The 21,530-nt window shown below is 40.2% G+C and overlaps 3 protein-coding genes across 3 annotated transcripts; all 3 read right to left on the reverse strand.

Annotated features, from left to right (window-relative positions):
* Nucleotides 1-685: 685 nt before the first annotated feature.
* Nucleotides 686-6,432, reverse strand: plrg1 (pleiotropic regulator 1). Its single transcript, XM_070827461.1, has 15 exons — nt 6,302-6,432; nt 5,971-6,077; nt 5,267-5,403; nt 4,983-5,036; nt 4,775-4,868; nt 4,447-4,537; nt 4,214-4,312; nt 4,005-4,097; nt 3,385-3,534; nt 3,188-3,289; nt 2,510-2,612; nt 2,281-2,389; nt 1,739-1,878; nt 1,372-1,565; nt 686-1,286 (listed from the first exon to the last, which is right to left on the reverse strand). Exons 1-15 carry the CDS (start codon nt 6,308-6,310, stop codon nt 1,227-1,229), a joined length of 1,542 nt encoding a protein of 513 aa, XP_070683562.1. The 5' UTR covers nt 6,311-6,432; the 3' UTR covers nt 686-1,226.
* Nucleotides 6,433-9,709: 3,277 nt separating this feature from the next.
* LOC139199168 (fibrinogen gamma chain-like) lies at nt 9,710-14,831 on the reverse strand. The gene is made up of 6 exons (XM_070828193.1): nt 14,806-14,831; nt 14,241-14,371; nt 13,772-13,905; nt 11,266-11,450; nt 10,236-10,513; nt 9,710-10,071 (listed from the first exon to the last, which is right to left on the reverse strand). The coding sequence occupies exons 1-6, from the start codon at nt 14,829-14,831 to the stop codon at nt 9,890-9,892; spliced, it is 936 nt and encodes a 311-aa protein (XP_070684294.1). The 3' UTR covers nt 9,710-9,889.
* A 935-nt stretch (nt 14,832-15,766) lies between these two features.
* On the reverse strand, nt 15,767-19,173 carry LOC139225617 (fibrinogen gamma chain-like). The gene is made up of 9 exons (XM_070856405.1): nt 19,086-19,173; nt 18,956-19,003; nt 18,648-18,834; nt 18,385-18,469; nt 17,885-18,015; nt 17,379-17,512; nt 16,657-16,841; nt 16,202-16,479; nt 15,767-16,037 (listed from the first exon to the last, which is right to left on the reverse strand). The coding sequence occupies exons 1-9, from the start codon at nt 19,146-19,148 to the stop codon at nt 15,853-15,855; spliced, it is 1,296 nt and encodes a 431-aa protein (XP_070712506.1). The 5' UTR covers nt 19,149-19,173; the 3' UTR covers nt 15,767-15,852.
* Between the last annotated feature and the right edge of the window lie 2,357 nt (nt 19,174-21,530).

Below are 21,530 nucleotides of genomic sequence, written 5' to 3' on the forward strand. Positions count from 1 at the left end.
CAATGAGTGAACAAGAACATTTGTCACCTGATCTCTCATGTTATGACTGCTGTCAATGGTCTTTCAGAAACGCAGAACAGGACGAGGAACACTTTGAGATGTGTCTCAGGTCTCTGGAGGAGGAGATCATGTTTAACGCAGGTCACCTCCTGGCAGTTGAAGAACCCCCAAGAGAGGTTGTGGATCAGCCAGAAGCACCCAAACCCTGCCTGAAGAGGAAACTGGGCCGATGGTTTCGCCACGCTCTCTCAAAGCTCTACATCCAGGACTCAGGTAGACGAGGATACAAAACACTTAACAAAAACTAAGTCCTTCTGGGGATCATGAATGTCTTTATGACATTTTCATGGAAATCCATCCAATAGTTGTTAAGATATTTTAGTCTGGATTTAACAACAGAAACTAGTTCTAATAATTACTGTTGCAGACACACATTAAAATATGTGTATGTGAGGCATTCACTTCTGTTGTTTACAGGTGAGCAGACAAAGTATGAAACCGGTGACTGCAGAAACACAGTGGAGCTCAATGAGAGACCTGGAGATCAGTGTTACTGGGAGGAGATTAAGGGTAGTGGCTGTAAGTACTACAGGAACGTAGTCACCAACAGATACCTCGGTAAGTACAGAAACTCATCTTAACTGAACAAAAGAAAGAGTATGAGTATGTCAAAAAACGTGGCGTTTAATAAATTGAGCAAAATAAACTTCACATTGCAAGCTAGAAAAAGGGCAACGTTTCTCTCTCCATGTCTGTACAAACATGGATCCTGTTGAGTCAATAAAAAAACAAAAAAGTTTTCAAATGATTTTTTTCCCAATGCGCTGCCTGTGTGTCTGTAGGGTTTGATTCCAGCAGGAACCAGGTCCACTGTGAGGTCAGTCCGTCTGAGTGTGAAGAGTGGCTGATGTTGGTGGATCAGACAGACCGCAGTCATCGGAGAGCCGTCATCATCAAGAATAAACACTCGGGGAGCTTCCTGGCAGTCCACAACGGCCACTTAACCGGACTAACGTCGTACAATGAAGACTGCAGATGGTTTTTAGAATAGAACGGGGCGATTCAACTTCATTTCGCTTCTGTCAAGGACGAGATAGCTATGAAGACGTTTGCCTAATGAAAACGCAGTAGAAAGCTTAATGTGTGTATCTACAACCGGCGGTTTGGTAGACATAAAATTCAGGATTGCTATTATGACAACAAATAAAAGAACTAATAAAAAATGATTAGAATCGTTTTCTCTTGAGGATTTCTGGTTTCCAGTTGATTGGATGGCTTTCTTCTGTCTGCAAGGAAGAAAATAGTCAAATTATACATCTGCTGCCTGGGGACAAACTTTAAAATCTAAACTTTTAATGTGACATAACTTACAGCGGTGTCGTCCTCTTTGTATACTTTTATGGTCTTGTCGGCCTCGGCGGTGATCAGTCTGCTTTCCGAGTGGTCAAACACGCAGGCAAAGATGCCCGACTCGCTGTCTAGAGATCCGGGCTGCACAGCTGCATGAATCCGCTGGAAGTTGTAGCCCGTCCTCCAATCCCACATGTGGATGGTTCCATTGTCAGCTACAGAGAGAGAAAAAAAAACATGCAAATGATGAATCCCGATTTGAAGCTAAATGTGTTTCTAATCAATAACTGGGAAAAAGAAGACTCTATTATTATAGATATTAAAGTTTTCTGTAGTTGAAACAAGTAGTGAAGTTGAAAAAGTGAAAAGTGTAGCAAGTTATGAGTACCTCCAGACACCAACACGCCATCAGAGTTAACAGCAAGGGTGTTGATGATGGCGTTGTGGCCCGACAGGTTCTGGATGAAGTTTCCATCTGGGAACATCCACTGCTTGATGTTATCGGCAGAACCAGAAGCAAAGGTGTATCTGCACAACACAGCAAATAAGACGACAGCATGTTAAGCATATTAAAAACTATTTGTTTTCACGATAATTCCTGCAATATAATCCTTTGGGTAAAATGTCTATGTTTGCAATAACTCAGCAGGGGCTTGTATTTGTTTATTGTTTATTCATTTTCCAATTTCATGTTTCTTGAGTGCTTACAAGTTTTCATAGGCCTGGACAAAAAAAAAAAAAAAAACAGCAATTCAAAACCTCAAATAAAAACCTGAGAAAAGCAAAAAAATCCTAAAATAGGAACATTCAGCATATTTACTTACTTTATAAATGAGTTACAATAGTGAATCAAGTATTCAACTGCTTAAATGTTTCAGCACGACACTCACACAAGCTCAACATCAGGGTGAGGTGACTTGGGTCACTTACTGTCTGGGGTGCAGCACAATAGTTCGGACAGACTTCTTGTGGTTTGTCAGAGTTGCTCTGGTTTTTCCAGCGATCAGATCCCACAGTCTGATGGTTGAATCGTGGCTTCCTGCAAGGAGATAGTCAGTTGAGATTAACAGTTAAAGGCTGTTTGAACGGCAACAACTCGAACACTAAATGACGATACAGAATAATGTATTTGGTACTGTAGACTTAAGAGTGTATTTACCAGTGACGATTTGTGGTTCTGCAGCCTGACATCTGACTGTGGCCACAGTGTTGGTGTGGCCGGTTAATGTGTGCACGTTGGCTTTTGTCCTGATGTCCCAAACCTGCACGGACAGAGAAGAAATGCAATTAGTTTAATTACTGAATCTTTACTCATACATCGTATTCAACTATAGCCCCCTGATGGAAGGATGGTTTCTCAAAACATCAGTCCGATCTTATACTTTTCCTTCTTCAGTTTTCTAACGTGTGAGAGATGAATGCTATTCGTACTTGGGTGCACACCACAGAAAACTACACCAAGACCAAGGGACAATGAGGTGTTCTCTTAAAAGCAGAGCTGGATGAATATGTTGTTCATCATTTAGCTATATAGGTATAAGGTGATAGATGTAGGTATCTGTTAGCCAGAATGTACTCATGCTAGGAAAGCATAACACAAGACAAGAAACTGAACACAAACCGGAGGATAAATCATGACCAAGAAGAGTTCAGATAAGAAACTTGTGTGTAACATTGCAGGGGGAATGAATAAAGCTATGAAAATGCAACAGTGACTGATGAAAGTAAAGGAGAGAAGCCTTTCCTGACACATGAACTGAACCTGTTAAGTTAAATCACATTATTTCAATGTTATCATTTGTACATTTGATAGCGAACACGCAAAGTACAAGCTTACCCTTGCTGTGGCGTCTCTGCTGCATGTCACCAGCACATCAATAGTTGGATGTAGGTCTAAATCATACACGGCACTGAGGTGCCCGTGGTAGTGCCTGATGACCTAATAAACAGATTGCGAGGATAATCCAGTAATTCCATAACTCAACTTTTTAAGATTTGTTGGTCATATGTTTTACTCTTGCCACAATGCTGTACCTTGTTGTATTCAAGATCCCAACACTTGACTTGCTTGTCCTCTCCACAGGAGAACAGGTAGGGGCTGCGAGTGCTCACTGCCACACCACGCACTGTACTGATGTGTCCAGTCAGGGACAGTTTCAGCTTCCCACTGGCCAGGTCCCAGATCTGTCGAGACAAGCAGCCTTCCCGTCATAATATGAGCATTATAAAAACAGAAATAGCGCCTTCACAATGCCAGCTTGAGGTGGCACGATCATTAAAGCTGCTGCTGTAGTTACTTGGAAAAAATGCTTTGGATGCTGCTTGTGGATCCGAAAATAAAAGTGTAAGTTAACAGCAGAGTGTAATAATGTAATAATCCTGCCAACCATCCTGGCATTCATACACTGACTCAGTAAACAATAGCAATATATGACAATGTCTCTGGCTACATTGCTGTAGGGATGGGAGGAACAGCATTTCATTTTTTTTATGTATGCAAGTACATAAGAAAATGACAAATAAATAATTTAAAATAATTTACCCGGATAGGTGAACAGAAAATGAAAGTACTGGATAACATTTGTTAGACATCTGTTTGACATTTCACACCCAAAATAAGAAAGAAACAACTGAATGAATAAAGCTTTACTCACCTTTATGGTTCTATCTGCAGACCCTGTGACAAACCACTGATTCCCAGGCTCCACAGCAATGGACCTCACCCAGCCCAGGTGACCACTAATGACCTGTCAGATAAGACACCCCACATGTGGGCCTCACTTTAGTGTCCGTGTGTCAACTATATCAACAAATAAAGGAAAACACAGCGTAAATTGGAACATTTGAAATGATTTGTAATCACCCGAAACAGTTTCCATGGTGGATGCCACTGGGGTTTGGGCATGGTTGGTGCTTTCCTCATAAGCGCAGAATTTCTGGTTCCGCCTCCCTCCAAGAGCGACTAAAAAAAAAACCAAAACAAAACAAAAAAACTGGAACCAAATACTCAGCTCATTTTCTGTACTTTTTCGGGGGTTTTACAGTAAAAGGTAAACAAGACGTTGCATCAAGTGAACGTAGAAACACACAACTTACCACAGCAGTCGATTGAGGATGAGACCTCTCTGCTCCTCCTGCGTGTCGATGGATGTCACCAACACTGGCTGCGGTGCGGCTCATGTCCTGCCTAAAATTCAACAATGGGAAAATTGTTTGTTTCTATATTGTTATATACTGTATATTTATATATACAACATTTTTGTATATATTGTATATTTGTATACATATTTTTTCCATGTCAAAATCATGGAAAAGTTCTGAAAATTTACTTCATCTTGAGTCTCTATGCCAAATTACTGCCAATAGCTTACTAAACTTAGAACTGACTTAACTTACACACTGTGGAGAAAAATTAAAGGTCTACCTGGCTTGTGAGGGCGGCAAAGCCAGAGCCAAGGAGTGGACTCCTCCCTCACTCGGATTCCTGTGCATCTTTGTGTCAGCAGTCAAAGCCACTCCTATTGAATGAAAATACTGGTATGAACACTAGAATAATGCAGAAACAGTTGCCTGAATGGGCTCAGAACAATTACAAGCATGCATCTTGATTAAATTAATAGCATAGTACTAACCAGGTCCAGAGGGATAAGCATGTGTCCCTGTGATCAGGTAATCTGGGTCATCCCCTGAAAGGTTTTGGCAAAGAAACACCTCAAATGAGCAAATTTCAGAGCATCAGTGTTCAGGAAAACAGGAACATTATCTTACAATTTCTCCAAAATAAAATTTTTAAGAGACCAAATGGATTCTCTGGCTTTTAAAATTTTCTGCACGAGTATTTTTCATCATGTTCTCTGTTACTCTCTGCTCTCATACTGAGGGTAACGTACAGTGTTTGTTGTATTTGCATCCTCACCTGGCTGTGTGTAGCTCTGGTGACTCAGCAGGCTGCCAGGAAGCTGTGACACTCTGTCTTTCCCTTCCTTCAGGACAGGCATGTGTAAAACTGCACCATAATCTGCTTTCAGTTTCACGTCCATCTTTAACTTGAAGCTGCAAATACAGGAGACAATCACGCATCATACAGAGAAGATGTGTTTTGTCATGTTCTCATTTTCTCTTGTGGTATTATGTAACTTCATATCACAACACTGATATATATCAAAACTCGACTGATCTATTCTTTAGTTAATTCAGAGACTTAAATACCTGACAAAACAATGTACTTCATCATCAGCCATCTCATGATATAATATATTTGTCCTACAATATCAGATGTATCAACACAGTAAAAATGGCTTCTAAATGTATAACCCTTCCCTCAGTTTGAGTGACTTCTACCTTGTGAAAACTTAAGTTTAAGGTAAATATGTCTCTGCCTATTCTCCCTTGTTACACGACCAAACATTTACTAGACATAATTTAATCTAAATGTCTGTAAGAGATTCATCATAATCACACAAACAGAAATAAATGCAACTTCAATGTTCTTTCTCTCTATACTGACCGAGCATTGGAGACAAAGGGTAGATTTAAATTCAAGCTTTAAATGTCCGTCTGAAGTAGATAAAGTTCATACACTTCTGCAAAAGCTGTTAGTGTTGTTTTACTGTTAGCTACCTGTCGTCATCCTGTGCGATGGACTTCGCATGGTCGGACACAAACATATCATGCGTCCTTTTGAGAGACCTGAAGACCAGAGTGTGGACTGAGTGCTTCTGGACATCCTGTGGAGGGGAATAGTTATCTTAAAAACGTTACATTTAAGCAATATAAAGACGACGACATTTATGATCTACCCTACGCTTGAATGTACGATATACAGAGCAAAATCGTATCGTAAACGTAACGCGACCCAACAATTAGCCGGGCCCCGACTTGGTGTATGTTCAGTGGCTCCAGAGCGGGAGCGAACAAAAGGCAATAAAAAAGACTTTAAACCGCCGCTTACCTCACTCATCGTGGTGGTATAAGCACAGACAAAACACCACAGCTGAAGAAACTACTTTATCGACGATTATAGCTTGTAGGCGCTCTAAAATGTATCACAATACTTCAAAACACGACCATCACCGCAACCAGGCGACCAAACGACCCGGAAGTAAACAGCACCGGCAGCAGCCAGCAGCTTTGTCAGCGCCACCTACCGGTCAGGAGGGCACTGCAACAAAAATAAAACAGCAACAAAAACAGCAGCTACAAACCATGTGCTCAGTTACCTTTCTATAAGCAGTTCTGATTATGTATACTTTACAGTTTGTATATTTTACTATTACTCACATGCTAACCACAGCATATTTTGTTTTATTTTATTGTATTTTTAATTTTATCATACCCAAACTGTTGCACTGTTGTATGTCGTATGTCTTAGTTTCTTGTGTCTTAGATTTTTTCTTTGACTTTTAGAGACACAAGACACAAGTGATTTCTTTTCTTCTTCCATACTAACATGTTGGGAGCCTGATAATCAAGAATTTCGCTGCCAGTGACTGCTTCCTGTCATTTTTGTGCGTATGACAATTAAAGACCTTGAACTTGGGTGAATATTTAATTTTCCTGCCTTGTGTGCCGGGCTGTAGTACATGGTTTAATGATTATCCAATCTTCAATCTTCTCCAAAAAATTTTTTCGTAGTTGGTGCCAAGCGTGTTGGTGGGCATATTGGCCTAGTAAGACAATAACAGAACAATCTGTTTTAGACCAAAATTGTCCTTAACCGTTTTACTGCGAGACCAATTTGAAAAACACTTATTTACTTTAGGGAAGGAGGGGGACTGCATATCAGCCTTTTGCTCAACTATACCCCATACTTGCCCATAAAAGGACATTTGATGTTTGACACAACCATCAACGAGTTGGAGCCAGATGGAATTTGGACTCATGGTTATCGAGGTGAATGTGGTGATGCATGGAGACAAGTACTGCCAGTACACTGTGCAAAGCAGATAAACTGTCCAAATGTGGATCCAAATAAGCATGGCTTCCTGATAAGAACTGTGCCACAATAACCAGGTCGCATATTGGTTTTGATGTTAGCTTTAGAAGATATTATTCCAACTGAAACTGTGCTGGGCAAGTTTGTTTAATGTAAACCTGTCTTGTGTAACCTTGAGGTTGGAAGAAAATAAAACAAAAATCCTCAGTGTATGGGTAATTAAAGTCAGCGTTTAGAAAATATAATAAGTCTGGGGGTTTAAGGCATGCAGAACAGCATATCAAGTTGAAACTTTCTTTTTCAAATCACCTAGAAGTACTGAATGACACTACGAAGAGCACATATGTTTAAATCATTATATTGCATGCTTCTTAAGTTTGTACCAGAATGTTTTAAAGTGCCTTTTAGAAGGACTTTCATAATCACTGTCCAGGTGAATATCTTTCAGTTATCTAATTACATTTTATGAGACATTAAGCTAAAAAAGGACACTCTTTGTCAAAGTTTTTTTTACACCTATACTCATATATACAGTATATTTACACATTTACATTGAACATAGACCATAAATGTTTGTTTTTTTGTTTAAGTTAAATGTTCTTGTCTCCCTTTTTGTCTGTTTATGTCTAAGTACACGAGAGCAGTGGAAAAAACGAAGTCAAATTCCTTGTATGTGCTTATATACTTGGCCAATAAAAGTTGATTCTGATTATAAAGCAAATAGATTTTAGCCTCTTAGCTTCTTTTTAACCTGGCATTGAATTTGTTCAAAATGTCCTATTTTTAGTCAGATTACTAATGAATCTTCTTTTCTTCTTTTCCCATGCTTGTGTGTGTGTCGATATGTTGTCATTACACCCCCTTTTTATATCCTGTTGTGTCGTGATCTGTAAATTTCACACATCAAAGTGGAACTTGGATTGCCGTGTTCCAAAGTATACAACATATCATGAATGCAGTGAAGTCTTTTAATTTGAAAAATTAGTACATTTAATGAACACAACAGAAAGTTCTTGATACACTCTCTAAGTTAACAGGCTACTTTGTGGAACCACAGCCAGCAGTCTTTTTGTATAGTTCTAGTTTGGCACACCTGGATTTGGAGACCTTGCCCAATCTTCTTTGCAGAAGCTGCTTTGTTTGTTTCTGCTAATGGACCACAACCTTCAGTCTGCAGATTTTCTGAGGGATTTAGGTCAGGGCTTCAACTTGGCCTCTCCACAACATTCACCTCGTTCTTTGCAAGCCACTCCATGGTAGCTTTGGTCTTGTGCTTTAGGTCCTGGTCCTGTTGGACACATTTTCAGTCTTTTTGCAGACCTCTTCGGGTTCTTCTCCAGAATTTCCATTGGTTTGGTTCAAACCATCATACCTTTCATTCTGAAAATTTCCCCAGTCCCTTTAGATGAGAAACATACCCACAATATAGTGCTGCCATTGTTATGCTGCAGGGATTTTCAGGGATCAAAACTGATGGGCAGTGTTGGTTTTAAATCAAACATATGGCATGTATCCCTAAAAGTTCCATTTTGGTTTTTTCAACCTATAAAACTTTTTGCCAGTTGTTGCAGGTTCATCAAACTTAGGTTTGCTTCAAACAGGTTGCCAGATGAAACATTTTCTTGCTACCCTCACATACAGGCCAGATATTTTGTCCTCTGTTGGCCATAAAACCCTGTGGGTATTTCAAGGTTGCCATTGGATTTTACATAGCATTTCTCTCATGGTGGTCTCTTTGAATGAAACAGCACTTCCAGTCAGACAGACTATCAGCTGTTTTTATTCATGTCATCAAGATTATTGCAGTGATTCCATACAGGTGTTGGACATTAAGTTAGTATATGGTCTTGAAGGCTTTTGGTTATCCCTGACATAGTTTAAGTGATGTTTCAGTACAGTGGTTGCATGTATCCATTTATTGGATTTGAGTTTCAGGATATATATTAACATAATCTGACAATTATTCAGGTGAACATATTCATTTTCTATCCACTGTAAGCTCCGTGTGCATCTGTGAAACTGTCATTTGACAGTGAATGAAATGGACAAAATATAGACATTTCAGACATTGGTATTTATTTCAAGGCTGTCAACCACCTGCTGTGATGCGGCTCACATACCATGTGAGAGGACCAGGTGTAAATAGCTGAGCAGAGTTTTCTGGCTATTTGTAGATAAAAGAAGATGATAACATTACATTACATACAGGTGTGTTTCTGGTAACTCTTACTTCAGTGTTCTTGATTATATTTTGATTTTTAGGGGGTGATTTTGTCTCATCTCCACAGAGCTGCTTGGCATATGGACTTTTCTAAGTTGTATCTTCAGGCTGGTAGCTACTCAGTCCAAACTAAGCCTGTCTAATAAAGTAACGACAAACTATATTTGGTTAAGAAAAGGCATTTATTTAGTGCTCAAAAAACAATGAGGAAGAAAACGTGAACATCAGTGTCCTGCTGGGTCTGATCAGCAAAACATGAACACATCATAAAGTCAGACGTTTTATCATGGACGCATGTTATTTCATGTAAGGCGGTTTCAGTGCTGTTGTGCTGAACACCTTAACTGCAGCCTAAATAGACCACAAGCACAGTAATCTACTTTTTAAGCATCTCCAAGTCCAAATTGTTTCACCCCTCCCTGCTGTCCGCCACCTGCTGTGATGCGGCTGAGGGGGATGAGCTTCATGGTCGTCTCTTTCAGGGAGTACCAGCGGTCGTGCCACGTGACCCAAATAATGCCGTTGTCGTAGGATTCACCTGAATCCTTTGCAGAGTACCTGCCACCTAGACGCAGAGAACACAGGCAGTTTAGAGTGGACATAAAATGAGTTTTACAAATATATGTGCTTAGATAACTGTTTTGTACTTATAGGGCCTTAAACAGCATCAATCATGGAAATGAACACCAATGAAAAAGTTTGGCGCTGGCTTTTGCCATGCAGTCCTACCCTGGTAGTATTTGCCATTCAAATGTGCAGCATGACATCTATTCATCCACCAGCCGGAGCCGTCCTGCAGAGCACAGTTGCCATCATACTTGTCATTGTCCATGTCGAAGGTACTGAACTGCATGCCATTGTGAAATGAGTAGAACTTGTCACTGGGATCATCTCCAAAGTCAAAGCCATCGAAAGCATCTCCAGCATCACCGCCAAAATAGTAGCCATATGTTAGACGGTACTTGTCGATCTCTGGTCCAACTCTGAACATGACATAGTCGGCATACCTGCAGAAAGGAGGCCAGAGAGGGGAATGGAGGACACATGTTTTTGTTAACTTCTGTGTTGTTTTTCTCCTTCAAAGAAAACCTCATTATCAGGGTTTTGTTTGCCTTTGCCCATGTGTTCCTTTGCCCTTCTCTTTAATAATCTATTATCATGTGTTGGGAGCAAGTTGCTGACCCAAGTGGGGGAGTTCAAGTGTCTCAGGGTCTTGTTCACAAGTGAGGGTAAAATGGAGCGTGAGATGGACAGACGGATCGGTGCGGCGTCAGCAGTAATGTAGGTGCTGAACTGGACCGTTGTGGTGAAGAGGGAGCTTAGCCGGAAGGCGAAGCTCTTGATTTACCAGTCGATCTATGTTCCAACCCTCACCTATGATCATGAGCTCTGGGTGATGACCGAAAGAACGAGATACAAGCGGATGAAATTAGTTTCTTCTATAGGTTGTCTGGGCTCATCCTTAGAGAAAGGATGAGGAGCTCGGACATCTGAGAGGGGCTCTGAGCAGAGCCACTGCTTCTTCACATCAAAGGGAGCCAGTTGAGGTAGTTTAGGCATCTGGTCAGGTCACGTCCCATATCTCATCTGGCCTGGGAACACCTCTGCTACACCCTATTGCTCGGGAAAAGGACGCCCAGAGTGCCCTGCTTGATCTGTTGCCACCACGACCTGACCCCGGATAAGCGGAAGATAATGGATGGATGTATGGATGTATGGATGTATGGATGGATGGATGGATGTGTGCATGTGTATGTACTTTTTGTTACCGTCCCAGTCAACAAGATCTATCCTCAGCACAAGTGGGATGGTTGTACCGGCAGTCAGCAAATGTATCTTCTCATTGCCGAGCCAGAACTCTGTGTTGGTTTTTGGTGAGAGATCACCAAAGCCGTTCTTGTACTGATTCCAGTCCTTGTTGAAATCCACACTGCCATCACGTCTCTGTGGACACGAAAAAGTGATCAGGGTCAAAGTTTATGACAGCAGTGCAAGATTTTGACTCCTTAGTCAACAAAACATTTCTCAAATGCCATATTTCAATAAAGGACTGTATCATAACTACTAGTGAAGGGAGGGGTTTTAAAAATGGTTGGGGAATATGTCCTTTCATTTTTGCTGAAAAGAGAGGAAGTCTTTTTATTTTAGTTTATTAGAATATATAATAACCATTCAAAAGTAGTTACATTGCCTTCGATTGCTATGATTTGCCTCTTCCAGTCATTAAAAGTAATCAATCATCACATGTAGGATTTAAAGAAAATTATTTGAACACTGAGGAAGGCCTTGTTGTTGCTTTAATAATCAAAACATAAAACACAAAATAACATCCTGGACCATATTTCCACAAGTATTCCTGGCAGTTAATAGGCCAATCCTCGCCACCATTCACTTAATCAGACCACATTTCCCTACTTTTCCTGCCTTCTTACTCCCAGTTTATTAAAGGAGTCTATCAAAAGAGTCAAAAAAACAATCAAAGCGTGGACAAATATAGGACTATTTGGAGTGCTTAGGCTGGCACATGTTTAGAGATGCAGCCACTTGGAAGAACCACATCAGTCTTGAGGAATACACACCAACAGTACCATCATAAGAAAATCTGCTGATCACAAATACAATAATACCATTCCCTAACCAGAAAGCCTAGGCGAATGGAGAGTTGAGAGTAACATCCACAGCCAAAACAGCTGCCTTTTGCTCAAGGAGTCATAGAACACCACCAAAGCGAGACTGAAAGCTGGCATCAAGGAGGCAAAGACATCAAGGTGACCATCAAGACCATCTCAGGCTACAAAAGCTGAGGCAACCCCAACATGTGTGAGGCCATGTTACCAGATGACATTAACACATTATGGTCACTTTATGGTCAGTTTGATCTCCTCAACAAGAGTCAGCTGTTAATTTTGCCCCACCTCCAAAAACCCTGATGAGAGTGAATATAACTAAAGCAGCAGGACCTGGTAACATCCTCGACCGGGTATTAAGAACATGTGCCAACCAATCAGTTGATGTCATCTCCAACATCTTTAACATGTCACTGTCAAATGGAAGTGATCCTGTCTGCTTCACAATAGCCACCATTGTCCCTGTACCTACAAATTCTACAGTTCCTAAACCACCCTCTGGCACTCATTCTGATGAAGTGCTTTGAGAATCTGGTTCTCGAGCACATCAAAAACAACATCCCAGCCAGCGTGGATGCTCACCAATTTGAAGTCAGAACCAACAGATCCACAGAGGACACCATCTGCACTGCCCTCCACTCAGTGTTCACGCGTCTTAAAAAAACAACAAATTAACAACAGCCACATCAGAATGCTGTTTGGTGTTTTCAGCTCAGCTCAACTCAGGGCTACCTCACAAACAGACCCCAGACAGTCCGGCTTGACGGCCACACCTCCTCTACTCAAGTGCTGAACACTGGAGTCTCCCAGTGCTGTGTGCTCAGCCCCCTCCTGTTCACATTGTAACCCCATGATAGCTATCCACCACATCAAGGGTACTCTGCTGTGAGGTTTGTGGGCGACACCGCCGTCATCGCCCGGATTACAAGCAGTGATGAGAATTCATGTCAGGAGGAATTCATCTGCAGTCTTGCAGAGTGGTGCTCAGAGAAAAAATTTCTGCTCAGGAAAACCAAATCAGGAGGCGAAGACACACACCCCTAGCTGCATCAGTGGAGCTGGGGTGGAGTAAGTAAGAAGATTTAATTTCCTGGGAATCAGCATCACAGAGAACTTATCATGGTCCACCCTCTTTGGGAAAGCTCAGAAACAACTGTATTTCTTAAAGAGATTTAAGAAGGCAAAAGCCCCATGTTAAGGTCTTGTTAAATTTTTTTTACAGAGGATCAATATAAAGCACCCTGACTGGAAACATTACAAACTAGTATGGGATGTGTGCGGCCCAGGACAGGAGGGCTGTCTTCCTACCTGGCATCAATGGTGTTGGTGTGGTGAGGTGCCTGCACAGAGCCTAAAGGACATTAAAAGACAATTCCCCCCCCCAGGTACAGCCTGTTCACCTTGCTGCTGTCTGGAAAGCGATACAGCAGCGACTGTTATCGTATCACCAGACAACGGAGCGGCTTCATTCCTCCGGCTGCAAGACTCCTGAACATATCCTCTGCAATCCACCACAATTTTTTTCTTCTTCTGAGTACTAAGCTCTTCTTCTTTGGTAAAAACACTATATAGGAATCATTGAGTGCAAGATGAAGACAGTAAAAAGCCATTTTCCCTAAAAGTTAAAGTGAAACATACCCTCTGTATCACTGTGAAGCCACGTCCAGAGCTGTCAATCTCACAGTACACCAGGAACTTCTCAGTGGCTGCTGCTGGCTTCACATAGTAAAGGCCACTGATGGTACCACCTTTCAATGCAATATCCTGGCAGTCTGATGACAAAACATTTACAATGTGAAAGACTGTGTGGTTCATTCCAGACCTTTAAATCAGCACATGTTTTTCCTGTTGTTGACCTAGTTAACCTTTTTAAGTAATTATATCCACATTTCGTTTGATTACAAAGTTTAGAAATAACTCAGGTCCCAACAAATTACATCTAGACTAAATCTGTTTACTTTACATTGATGCACCATATTGATTTGTCTCTAAACACTGAATAAGGACCAATATTGTTCAGATGAGGCGTGATTGGGAAATTTCTTGTGAAATGGGAATGGCCTGAGGGTCAATAAAGTTACTTTTTATTTATTCTTTTTTTTTTTACCTGTTCCGCTGGTGGGCTGGATCTCAACTATGTCTTTACAGTGCTGACTGCAATTCTGCTGCAGCTGGATGGCGAGTTCTTTCAAATCTGCCAATCTTTTCTCATTGGATGAAATTAAATCCTGAAGCTCACTGGAAAGAGGGAAATCAAGATTAGTGTGTGAGTTGGATCCTCAGTAATTTACGTCTCAGTTTTTTTTTACAAAAGAAAACAAGACAAGAATAAGAAAATATGAAAATGAAATAAAATGTCAGTGGGGAGTTTGAGCACTTATGTATACAGGGGAAGGAATGGGTTTTGAAACCCCCAGTGATCTGTGTGCAATCCCTACTGTGTGGGCGAGGAGGAGTGGTACGCATTGGCCTGAAAGTGTAGATGACTGGGTCAAATTGGCAATTGTCTCAAGTTCCCAATCCTTGTTCACCTCTGTTATATACCTCAGTAGATTGTCAGCCACTCCACATGTAGTAGAACAGAACTTTCCCTGAATGCAGACAGGACAAGTGAAAAATCCTGAATCTTAGTTTGCTCATAACCTGTAAACATATTATTTGTATTTGAATACTCACAGAGCTCTGATTTGGGGTGCATGTTGCCAGGCTGTCAAGTGCGATTTGCTACAAGAAAAAGACAAATTGATAAAGACTTTTGTGCTCAAGAATACAGCGTTAGTGATCTGAATCTTAATTCAGTAACTTACTGCTGATGAGAAAGAGAAAAGTAACAGAAGTCCTCCTGCTGCCGCAAGAAGCGATGGTGCCATGTTGCTTTGGTCACTAATTGTGGTCTTGTCTCTTTGCAGAATGAAGAGCAGTTTAGCTCTGAGGGATATTTATCTGAACAAGGTCCTCAGTTCAGTGTTTGATAAGGGGTTCATAGGCAACATCCCACTCACTGTGAGTAATTTGACAGCGGTTATTTCCCGGATTTATAAGTTAACTAACTACAAACAAAGACATGTACTTTGACTGCTGATCCTACAGGGGGCTGAAGCCATAGTCTCCTGGTTGTAAACCATTCAGTTGCCTCACTCATCTCCAAATGTGCAATTGTTCTGCCTTCATACCATGTGAGAGGACCAGGTGTAAATAGCAGAGCAGAGTTTTCTGGCTATTTGCAGAAGTATATAAAAGAAGATGATAAAATATTATATTTTCATTTACATTTATGCTTAATGTATTTATTTAAAGGCTGCCACATTACATTACATACAGGTGTGTGTTTCTGGTAACTCTTACTTCAGTGTTCTTGATTATGTTTTGATTTTTAGGGGGTGATTTTGTCTCATCTCCACAGAGCTGCTTGGCATATGGACTTTTCTAAGTTGTATCTTCAGGCTGGTAGCTACTCAGTCCAAACTAAGCCTGTTTAATAAAGTAACGACAAACTATATTTGGTTAAGAAAAGGCATTTATTTAGTGCTGAAAAAACAATGAGGAAGAAAACGTGAACATCAGTGTCCTGCTGGGTCTGATCAGCAAAACATGAACACATCATAAAGTCAGACGTTTTATCATGGACGCACGTTATTTCATGTAAGGCGGTTTCAGTGCTGTTGTGCTGAACACCTTAACTGCAGCCTAAATAGACCACAAGCACAGTAATCTACTTTTTAAGCATCTCCAATTCCAAATTGTTTCACCCCTCCCTGCTGTCCGCCACCTGCTGTGATGCGGCTGAGGGGGATGAGCTTCATGGTCGTCTCTTTCAGGGAGTACCAGCGGTCGTGCCACGTGACCCAAATAATGCCGTTGTCGTAGCCGAATTCACCTGCATCCTTTGCAGAGTACCTGCCACCTAGACGCAGAGAACACAGGCAGTTTAGAGTGGACATAAAATGAGTTTTACAAATATACGTGCTTGGATAACTGTTTTGTACTTATAGGGCCTTAAACAGCATCAATCATGGAAATGAACACCAATGAAAAAGTTTGGCGCTGCCTTTTGCCATGCAGTCCTACCCTGGTAGTATTTGCCATTCAAATGTGCAGCATGACATCTATTCATCCACCAGCCGGAGCCGTCCTGCAGAGCACAGTTGCCATCATACTTGTCATTGTCCATGTCGAAGGTACTGAACTGCATGCCATTGTGAGACGTGTAGAACTTGTCACTGGGATCATCTCCAAAGTCATAGCCATCGAAAGCATCTCCAGCATCACCGCCAAAATAGTAGCCATATGTTAGACGGTACTTGTCGATCTCTGGTCCAACTCTGAACATGGTGTAGTCGGCATACCTGCAGAAAGGAGGCCATAGAGAGGGGAATGAAGGATTCATGTATGAGGTAACTTCTGATGAGTCTTGTTTTTCTTCTTTAAAGGAAACCTCATTATCAGGGTTATGTTTACCTTGCCAGTGTGTCCCTTTGTACCTCTCTTACATAATCTGTTATCGCATGTGTGTGTGTGCGTACTTTTTAGTGCCATCCCAGTCAACAAGCTCTATCCTCAGCACAGTTGGGATGGTCGAACCAACAGTCAGCAGATGCATTTTCTCGTTGCCGAGCCAGAACTCTGTAGTGTCATCTGGTGAGAGATGACCAAAGCCGTTCTTGTACTGATTCCAGTCCTTGTGGAAGTCCACACTGCCATCACGTCTCTGTGGACACGAAAAAGTGATCAGGGTCACGATTATAGCAGTGTAAGATTTTGAGTCCTGTTTTTGCAGTTGGGTAACAAAACATTTATTCTTAAAACTCTTAAAAAAGTAGTTCACTAAGGAACTGGTGTGTAAAAAAGAGTCTTATCCTTTTCCTCCTACTGAAGACAGGGATAGTAGAGTATTAACCTTAAAAAGTTGCTACTTTCGGTTTTTATCCTTTGCCTTTTGCAGTCATTAGTAGTGAAATATTCCGTACCAACTCCGTTCTGCTTTGTTATTTTGAGATATTGGTGAGAGGATGTTGCAATTTTTATTTTCATTCAATTCAATTAAAAACTTTAATTCAGTCACCAACCAGCATTATCAAGTGTTTGGTTTTAGACAAATTATGTTTTTTTCACAGTATCACATTCTTCCTCTTCAACAAAATACTGGACAGGAATCATTTGATCGAGATGATGACAATAAAGAGTCCTTTTCCTTAACTGTGGTGAAACATAGTGTTATGTTCAACACAATGAAAGTGAAACATACCCTCTGTATCACCGTGAAGCCGCGTCCAAAGCTGTCAATCTCACAGTAGACCAGGAACTGCTCGGTGGCTTTCGCTGGCTTCACATAGTAGAGACCACTGACGGTGGCGCCTTTGTTTGCGACATCTTGGCAGTCTGATGAAAAAAGGGATGAAGAAGAAGATGAAAAGGGAAGGCTCAACAAATGTAAAAGACTGTTTTGTTTTGCTTAAGACCAGTGTTGTTTATTATAAATCATGCTAAAAATTATCACATATTTTTTCCTGCTGTTATTTGATTTGGTTTTTCGGTAAATATGTCCACATTTCTTTAAATTATAAAGATTAGAAATAACTTAGCTGAAATGAGGTCACAACAAATGACACCGGTCTGTTTACTTTGTATTGATGCACTATATTGATTTTAGTCTCTAACTAAACATTGAATGAGGACAAATGTTCAGATTGATTTAGAAACCTCTTGTGAAACACGACTGGCCAGAGGGTCAGTGTTTTTTTTTTCTTTTACCTGTTCCTGTGGTGGGCTGGATCTCGACTGTTTCTTTACATGGCTCACTACATTTCTGCTGCAGCAGACTGGAAAGTTGTTTCAAGTCTGTCATTCTCTTCTCGTTGGATGAAATTAAATTCTGAAGTTCACTGGAAAGAGAGAAATAAATGTGAGTTACACGAGCTGGATCTGACTAATTCATCTCTCAGCTTCTTACACAGAACAGTGTGAAGCTCAGAAATATTTTACAAAATAGATAAGGCTAGAATACGAAGTTAGATAATGAAAAAGAAGAATAAAGAACATCTGACGAGTATTATTTTATTATTATTATTATATTAAACATCATATTCATTTATTATTCCTGGTGTTTGTTTTATGTTACATATTGTATTTCATCTATAACAATGCATCATGATTTATACTCTGTTTGCTTGCCTGCACAGTAACTAGTTACTAAGGCTGGAAAAATATTGCAAATCAATTGAATAAATGTGCTTACAACTTTGACAACTTACAATATTTGCTGTTCCTGTGTGATGATGGTCTTCTCAAAACGAAGAACATCATCCAGCATACTCGTTGACTTTTTGAAGTATGAATCTGGAATAAAAATGATACTTTGAATATATTAACAGCAGTGGGACTTGAGTCAAGCCATCAATTTAATCTATTTAAAGAACATACGTTAACACAAGTGACTAAAGTGCTTCACAGAGGAATTCTGAAAAAGGTGAGGGCACACAAAGCCAGCTGATGACTTGAGACCTGAATGTGTTACCTTGTGGGGAACTCTTTTGAGCTGAAGTAGCAGAATCTTTCATGTAGACGACTGTTTCTTCTGTCCCTTGGGTCAAATTGGCAATTTGTTCAAGCTGGTCTTGCATACTGTCCAAATCCTCACGCACGTCTGGCATATATTTCAGCAGGTAATCAGCCACTCCACATGTAGTAGGACAGTATGTTCCCTGAATACAGATAATGCAAGCGAAACATACCGATCATTGTGTGCTCATATCTATCTATCTATCTATCTATCTATCTATCTATCTATCTATGTAAAGGTGTCATTTATAACTGCATACTTACAAAGTCATCTTTTGGGATGCATGTTGCAAGGCTGTCTCCTCTGATTTGCTGCAACAAAAAAGCAAAATCAATTCAGACTTTTGTGCTCTAGACAACTGGTTTTGCCAAACATCTGAATTTAGTAACTTACTGCTGATGAGAAGGAGAAAAGTAACAGAAGTCCTGCTGCTGTATTAAGAAGCGACGGCACCATGTTGCTTTGGCCACCAGTTGTGGTCTTGTCTCTTTGCAGACTGAAGAGCGGTTCGACTCTGAGGGATATTTATCTGAACAAGGTCCTCAGTTCAGTGTTTGATAAGGGGTTCATATGCAAACATCCCACTCACTGTGTTGGGACAAAGCTGTGACTCAAACAGCCAACAGCGGTCATTTCCCAGATTTGACGAATCTGTGCTTGACAGCTGTAGTTGAGCCATCAGAAGACGGCCGAAAGTGCAGGTACGATGACAAAGCAAGCTGAGAAGATTGATGACTCAGACTTTTCTATCAACTAAGTAATGGCATTTTTTTTTTCTGTAGGACTTGAACTATCAGTCAAACTAGAAGAACTGGGATTGCGACACAGTTTGTTAACCTTTCTTACTCATCATAAAATACAAATCAAAAGAGAAATGACAGCATGAGTCATTCCTTAAAGACACAACATGTCCCTGTAAAACATTAATGGGTTGTCAATTAAAATGTTCTAACAAATGCCAGATGAACAAATTGTTTGTCAAACAAAACCACAAAATGTCCATGGAAAAATATTCATTTTGAACCGTCGAGGAGATGTCAGGTAAGATATTGCAATAAGACATCTCAAGAATATGACAACCCATTTCTGTCGGGAAAAGAAACTAAATAGAGAGATAGAAAAAAGAATGTATGATTATGAGCCCTGGCTCATGGACTTTATCAGGTCACTTTGTAATAGTATAGTATACTGCAGTCTGGTGAATAATGTTGACCTCTTACTTGAAAATTGGCTGCACCTATAGGTAAAACCACTAGTGGGAGTGGAACCACAACAAACCAAACATACATACTTTACAATCAGTGAGCACACATTCAAATTGAAAACTTTATTGCTCTTCAGAATGCAACAATGTAGTTCTGCTTAAGAGAACACATACATGCAAAATTATATAGAAAAAGAAGTGAGCTAAATTTGACAGTTGTTCCAAAGAAACTAATCTGACTCAAAACTACACTGATACAATAAAGTTATGATAAAATAAGTTCAGGCCCACCGAAAAAGTCTGTATAGATGCTTCTCTCTCTTTAGATGCTCTGCAATGAAGACAAGATGAATCATATATATTGAACTTCAGACCTTTATAAAATTTCTCTTCATAGACAGTTTATTTTGTATTTCAGAAACAAAGGGGTATTTTCACTGCAGGGAAGCTTCACAGTGTTTTTCTAAGAAAACAATGTGGGATTTTCACTGGTTTCATTTATGAGAAGCACATGTGCAGCTGTTGTTGACTGAAGTGGAGCTGAACGCTCTGATACAAGACAGATCAATAGACGGGAGCACAGGATCACAGATCTCTGCCTTCAGTGTGACAGCTGAGGACTCGACTAATATTTGGCATCAACAAATCATGTCAGATGATGCTATAAATTAATGATTATGATCTTCTTTGTCAAACTCTAAACATGTCAGATATCGGCAATTTCCAAACAGTTATTTAGTTAGTTTTCACATAGGCAGGCTTGTTTGCTTGTTTTTTTTTCAGGTGATATTTTAAGGTGTTTTCATAGATCATTTAGAACATTTAGTCCCACTCAGTCGGTCTGGAATAACCATGTTATGTTACACTAATCTGAATGAATTGTGAGTCTTCTACAATACTTTAAAAATTCAATAACTTCAATCAAATAATTCATGATGAAGATTGTTTTGGACCACTTCTAGGACAAGTAATGATAAAGATTCAATATTTGCCCACCATTTCTGTCATCATTTGGGGGCTTTGAAACACAATTTAGACGTTGATGTTGGGAAACAACATTTTCTAACCCTAACTGAACATCTAACTACAAATGAAAATAAAAAAATAAAGTACATTGATTGAATTCAAGACTTGAATAAAAGAATCAGCTTAAATTTGACACCTGTTGCATGTAAGATTCACAATATTTATTCAATGTAATTTTCTTGCCAAACCAATTTATGCATTGAGTGCATTTATAATTTAGCAGATGTAACAGATAGGCTGGAGTCACCATTAGAAAAGCTAAAGGTAACACGTCTCGGTGTTGGACTCAAAGGAGTGGATGCATCATTTTTGGAAGTAATGGTGTGCGCTATAGGTGGCCTTAATTTGCTTGAATCTGGTTGCAATAATTCAACCAGTGTACGATGGTCAGATCAAAGACTCAGCATGCACTGGTGGTCATCACTGTACTTGTAGAGAGCACGAACTGATAGAGTGATCAATCTAATGGTATGCTCAAAGTTTGTGAGTGAATATTATCACACTGATATGTATCATTTCACACATTCAGCACAGTAGAAATGCTCAATCACCTCTTGTGTCTGTCATGTTTATCTCCCCACAGGGTTCTGGTTTCATGCTGCTGTGAA

Source organism: Pempheris klunzingeri, chromosome 3 (assembly GCF_042242105.1).
Source record: "Pempheris klunzingeri isolate RE-2024b chromosome 3, fPemKlu1.hap1, whole genome shotgun sequence".
Taxonomy (NCBI): Eukaryota; Metazoa; Chordata; class Actinopteri; order Acropomatiformes; family Pempheridae; genus Pempheris; species Pempheris klunzingeri.

What these genes read in the sequence shown, in the direction of transcription:
- plrg1 (XM_070827461.1), bottom strand. An exon ending in CTGCAGATAGAACCATAAAG is followed by an intron (nt 3,535 to 4,004) that starts GTGAGTAAAGCT and finishes TTGTCTCGACAG; the next exon opens with ATCTGGGACCTGGCCAGTGG. An exon ending in GGGATCTTGAATACAACAAG is followed by an intron (nt 3,290 to 3,384) that starts GTACAGCATTGT and finishes TCTGTTTATTAG; the next exon opens with GTCATCAGGCACTACCACGG.
- LOC139199168 (XM_070828193.1), bottom strand. Translation starts at nt 14,831, where the DNA reads ATGCACCCCAAATCAGAGCTCTGTGA. An exon ending in CCCAAATCAGAGCTCTGTGA is followed by an intron (nt 14,372 to 14,805) that starts GTATTCAAATAC and finishes CCCTCTTTCCAG; the next exon opens with TGAGCTTCAGGATTTAATTT. An exon ending in GCTTCACAGTGATACAGAGG is followed by an intron (nt 11,451 to 13,771) that starts GTATGTTTCACT and finishes TCGTGTCCACAG; the next exon opens with AGACGTGATGGCAGTGTGGA.
- LOC139225617 (XM_070856405.1), bottom strand. Translation starts at nt 19,148, where the DNA reads ATGGTGCCGTCGCTTCTTAATACAGCAGCAGGACTTCTGTTACTTTTC. An exon ending in TTTTCTCCTTCTCATCAGCA is followed by an intron (nt 19,004 to 19,085) that starts GTAAGTTACTAA and finishes TTTTTGTTGCAG; the next exon opens with CAAATCAGAGGAGACAGCCT. An exon ending in GCATCCCAAAAGATGACTTT is followed by an intron (nt 18,835 to 18,955) that starts GTAAGTATGCAG and finishes ATCTGTATTCAG; the next exon opens with GGAACATACTGTCCTACTAC.